The sequence below is a fragment of the Brassica rapa genome, chromosome A06 (assembly GCF_000309985.2).
Source record: "Brassica rapa cultivar Chiifu-401-42 chromosome A06, CAAS_Brap_v3.01, whole genome shotgun sequence".
Lineage (NCBI taxonomy): Eukaryota > Viridiplantae > Streptophyta > Magnoliopsida > Brassicales > Brassicaceae > Brassica > Brassica rapa.
In genome coordinates this window covers 3,570,740-3,575,631 of record NC_024800.2, presented here as the reverse complement: position 1 = coordinate 3,575,631, position 4,892 = coordinate 3,570,740, and the positions used below count along the sequence as shown (strand labels likewise).

At 40.9% G+C, this 4,892-nt stretch overlaps 2 protein-coding genes across 2 annotated transcripts; both read left to right on the top strand.

Moving 5' to 3' along the window:
* The first annotated feature begins 103 nt into the window (after positions 1–103).
* On the top strand, positions 104–1,973 carry LOC103871659 (Golgi apparatus membrane protein-like protein ECHIDNA). The gene is made up of 6 exons (XM_009149936.3): positions 104–338; positions 648–704; positions 785–988; positions 1,111–1,170; positions 1,478–1,604; positions 1,743–1,973. Exons 1-6 carry the CDS (start codon positions 324–326, stop codon positions 1,829–1,831), a joined length of 552 nt encoding a protein of 183 aa, XP_009148184.1. The 5' UTR covers positions 104–323; the 3' UTR covers positions 1,832–1,973.
* A 263-nt stretch (positions 1,974–2,236) lies between these two features.
* On the top strand, positions 2,237–4,767 carry LOC103871658 (protein AGENET DOMAIN (AGD)-CONTAINING P1). Its single transcript, XM_009149935.3, has 4 exons — positions 2,237–2,931; positions 3,416–3,892; positions 3,966–4,421; positions 4,566–4,767. The coding sequence occupies exons 1-4, from the start codon at positions 2,353–2,355 to the stop codon at positions 4,578–4,580; spliced, it is 1,527 nt and encodes a 508-aa protein (XP_009148183.1). The 5' UTR covers positions 2,237–2,352; the 3' UTR covers positions 4,581–4,767.
* Positions 4,768–4,892: the final 125 nt, after the last annotated feature.

The window sequence follows — 4,892 nt, the reverse complement described above, 5'->3', positions numbered from 1 at the left end:
TTAATATCCATTGTCGTCCTCTTCTTTCATAAACACACTCATCTTAGATAGCGGATGAAAAATGTAATTAAACTTTTTGTATTGGGCCTAATGGGCCATAAAGGACATACACTTGGGCCTCTGGGCTGATTTAGAATAAAAAAGATTTTACAAAAAGAGAAGAAATCACGTAGAACACACGCGCAAGAGTTTGAAGATCTGGAACTGAAGAATAAAACTTTCTCGGAAAATTCTATCTTTCTCGGAAGGAAGATCGGTATTTTCCAAATCGAAGAGGTGCTTTTGTTTTCTCTGCTGATCCTTTTTTGGATACTTGGCGAGAGATGGATCCTAGTCAGGTGAACTTAGCCTCTACGCCTCTTTTTTCATTTCGATTCATGTTAATTTATGAGTTCGATTGCCTATCAGATTCTTGATTAACCTCGATTAGTTCGATCTGATCGTTATTTGGTTAGATTTTGTGTTCTTCGTTTTCGTCTCCTGAGAAGGCTTGAGCTAAGTAGACTTGCTAGGTTAAGAATCGTTTCTAATCTCGAATTGCTCACCTTCTCACGACAATGCGCAGCGAGATTAAATGTTTATTAGCGTTATAACAGTGCAAATTACTTTAGAATTTCTAAAGATTTGATTTTTTTCTTTCAATGCAGCCACCTGTTGAAAACTATGCGAACCCAAATACATGTCTCTTCCATGTTCTGTTCAAGGTATGGGCCCAGAGTTTTTATAAGTGTATGGTTAGATAGTGGACGATGGTAACAAGTTTTTGATTTTGATTTTGAGCTAGGGTGCTGCGTTGGCGTTTTACATTCTATCCGCTCTCTTCTTCAACAGCTTTGTCATCATCTTTGTTGTGACTGTTCTTCTTGCTGCACTTGACTTCTGGGTGGTTAAGAATGTGAGTGGCCGTATACTGGTTGGTCTCAGGTGGTGGAACGAGATCAATGACTTGGGCGAAAGTGTCTGGAAATTTGAGTCTCTTGACCAGGAGGTTATCCCCTCTCTTCTTTTTGCTTCATGTTTTTACTTTATTCAATAGGCTATAAGGTTGTGGTTTTTACCTTTCTTGGATTTTTTGAATAGTCATTTATATTGTTTGTTTATATGTATTAGTCCTTGGCGCGGATGAACAAGAAAGACTCGTGGCTTTTCTGGTGGACGCTTTACCTTGCAGTGAGTAGTTCCTATCTAAAACTACAGTTTGTAGCGTATGCTTATTATCACTTAGACCTGTTTGCAATGCACCCTGAAACTTTAGTGGAGGAGTAGGAAGCAAAGGTGTTGCAACGGTGATACATATGAATTTCAGAGCTTTGTCTTTTAGTATCCCACATTGACCATATTAAAAGATTGAGACCTATCCATGAGATTGTAGCTATGTGTTTAATGTCTAACGGAAACATTACAAACTTGTGAATGTATAATGCTATCTTTTATGTATTCGCAGCTAACTCTTCTTCTTATCTTTTCCTTTCTTTAGGCAGCTGCGTGGTTGATCCTTGGGGTGTTTTCGCTGATAAGGTTTCAGGCCGACTACCTGCTTGTTGTCGGCGTTTGCTTGTCCCTCAACGCGGCTAATATCATCGGCTTCACAAAGTGCAAGAAAGGTAAGATCCATTCCAGTATAACCTTGACTTTATTAAGATCAAATCAGCTATGGATCATTAGGTTCGTAGATTTGTGTAAACAATAAGAACGTATGCATGTACATACTCTAAATCGATATGCACACTCTTCGTTGGCAGATGCAAAGAAACAGTTTCAGCAGTTTGCTTCACAGACAATCGCATCAAGGTTCCAATCCACGGTACAATCTGCCTTCACCCTTGTTTGAAAAATAAAAAAGGTTTTAGTGAGAGCAAAGACAGTGTATAAAGAAAATTGCCGCCATAAGCCACACCATGTTTTTTTGGACTGATTGTTTTTTCCACTATATATATTAAGGGATTTAAGAAAGAGGTTTATTTTAATTCGTCCTTTTTAACATGTATTACACATTATCGACTTACCCTATGTTCCTATGCGTATGTTTAAACCCAAACGAAATCTTCAAGATCCTCGTCTGAAGTTAGTCACTACAAAAAAAAGGAAAGGTTGACATAAATTGGTGAAAAGCCTTACTAAAAAGAAAGTACAGTTGGGCCTCAACGTCTTATCAGCCCAGAATCACTTATTCACAAAGCCCAAGTTAACAATTTTTTTATTTTTTTAAAGCTTTTAAAAATGATTTGATTCACGAAATCAAACAACAAAACCCTAGAAAAAGCAAACTCCATTGATCCTTCTCCCTCCACACACAGAGAACGTATCCATCTCATTCTTCCCGCCAATATCATTCTTGAACACTCGCAATCCATGTCTTCGCTGCGTCGCCAATCTCCTATGGTAACGTATCCAACGAACCAGAGGAAGAAAGCTCCTTCCAACAATAACCGTCTCCCTTCTTTCCTAAAACCCGGCGTCGCTGTGGAGATCAGCACCAACGAGGAAGGTTTCCGCGGAGCGTGGTTCATGGGGAAGGTGGTCACAGTCCCATCTCCAGATAAGGATCCCCTCAACTGCCAGGTGGAGTACGCGACGATCTCTGAGTTAGACGGGAGTAAACCGCTCAAGGAGTTCGTCCACGTGGATCATCTTCGTCCTGCGCTTCCGCCGATGTCTGAGATGGAGAAGAAGAGAGATATCTTGGCTGGAGAAGATGTCGACGCGTTTTACAAAGACGTTTGGTGGGAAGGGACTGTTACTGAGGTTCGCGGTGGTGATGGGAAGCTCAGTGTTTACTTCAGAGGCTCCCAGGAGCTGATTCAGTTTCGCAGAGATGAGTTAAGGTTTCATCGCGAGTGGATTAACGACACGTGGCAGCCTCCCCTAGATGAAGCTGTGGAGGAGGAGGAGGAATCAGAGGAAGACGAAGTAGATGACTACACAGAAGAGGTAAAATACTTAACAATTCTTTACTTCTTCGTCAATGTTCTAAAAATCGCTAGACGGTATAGATGATTATTGTTTAGGCGCGGTTATGTGCATAGAAGATTATTGTTTAGACGCGGTTATGTGCATAGAGCATTATTGTTTAGGCGGGAACCTAGGCTAATTTTTGTTTAGGCCCGGTGCATAGAAGATTATTGTTTAGGCGGGAACCTAGGCTAATTTTTGTTTAGGCGCGGTTATATGCATAGAAGATTATTGTTTAGGCGGGAACCTAGACTAATTTTTGTTTAGGCGCGGTTATATGCATAGAAGATTATTGTTTAGGCGGGAACCTAGGCTAATTTTTCGAACGCCTCGGTTTGAAAAAACTGTTCCGTTCATATCTGATTTGCCGACTACGTGGTCGCGGCTGGACCAATTTTTAGAATACTCTTTTCTTGTAGAGCATTAGAATCCACATTAATCGTTACAGTTATAATACTTGCAGTACCTTGTACCGCAAGTGAATCTGGAAACTACCAAAGCCGTTGCGAAAGAGATGTTTTCCATTGGCACAGTCGTTGAGGTTAGCAGCGACGAGGAAGGTTTCGTCGGGTGTTGGTTTGCAGCGAAAGTCGTTGAACGCATTGGCGATGACGAGTACCGGGTCGAGTACAAAGACTTGAGGGAAGTAAACGGCGTCGAGCCTTTGAAAGAAGTAGCCGACTTTCTGCACATACGGCCGCCGCCACCGAGTGACGAGGATATAGACTTTGCTGTTGGGGACAAGATTGACGCTTTTTACAACGACGGGTGGTGGGTGGGTGAGGTTATAGAGAGTATGAAGGATGGAAGTGTTGGTATCTTTTTCAGGGAGTCGGCAGAGAAGATGCGGTTTGGAAGGCATGGTCTTCGTCTGCATAAGGACTGGGTTAACGGGAACTGGGAGCTGCCGTTGAAAAGAGGAGAGGTGAAGAGAGCAAAGGTAGTGTTAGATTTCTATATTGATCAATCTTCTAGAAATGTTTTAAGTTTTTTTTTTTAATTTGGATCTGCAGAAAGTTCCATTTGAACGGAACGTGAGACGTAAAATAGCAATCGACAAGCAATATTTCAGCATTGGAACTCCAGTGGAAGTTAGCAGTATTGAAGAAGGGTTTGAAGATTCTTGGTTTCTTGCGAAACTTATCGAGTACAGAGGAACGGACAAGTGCCTTGTGGAGTATGATAAGCTGAAAGCTGAAGATGGGAAAGAGCCCTTGAGCGAAGAGGTTAATGAATTTCAGATAAGGCCTCAGCCACCAGAGATGGTCATGGTTAATCCGTTCGAGAAGCTTGACAAAGTTAACGCTCTGTATAATGATGGATGGTGGATCGGGGTGGTTAAAAAGGTTCTTGCGAAGTCGAGCTACCTGGTTCATTTCTCGAAAACTGATGAGATGCTGAAGTTTCATCATTCTCAACTAAGGCTGCATCAGGATTGGAGTGATGGCAAGTGGATAACATCTTCTAAGGTATGCTTCTAAAACTTAGATGTTTGCTCCATTATTAGAAAGAAAAAGACAGTCAGCATTGGTCCTGGTTGTTGACCTGTAACGGTCATGTATTAATCATATGCTTTTACTGATGGGGTTTCTCCCATTAACTATGTCTTTCAGTCTCAGACGGTGTAATTAGGCTGGAGAAGGCGTCAGGATTTTTGGATCTCAAGTTTTGTTAATTGGGAGGTATTTGAAGCTTGTAGTCTTAATCCTGATGTTCCCTAGCTATTTTTAGACAATTTCAGTTATGAAGATTAACTAAAAGACAAAAGAGTTCATATTTTATTGATTTCACCATGAGATACCATTACGCATAAAAGTTTCATGTAAAGCTCTGATTACTTGCCTAGTTGACTACCTTATTGTGAAGTGAACTTACAAATATATATTCTTGAAAGAGGTAAATGTAGATCATTATATCACCTACGTTATCTAGCATCTCGG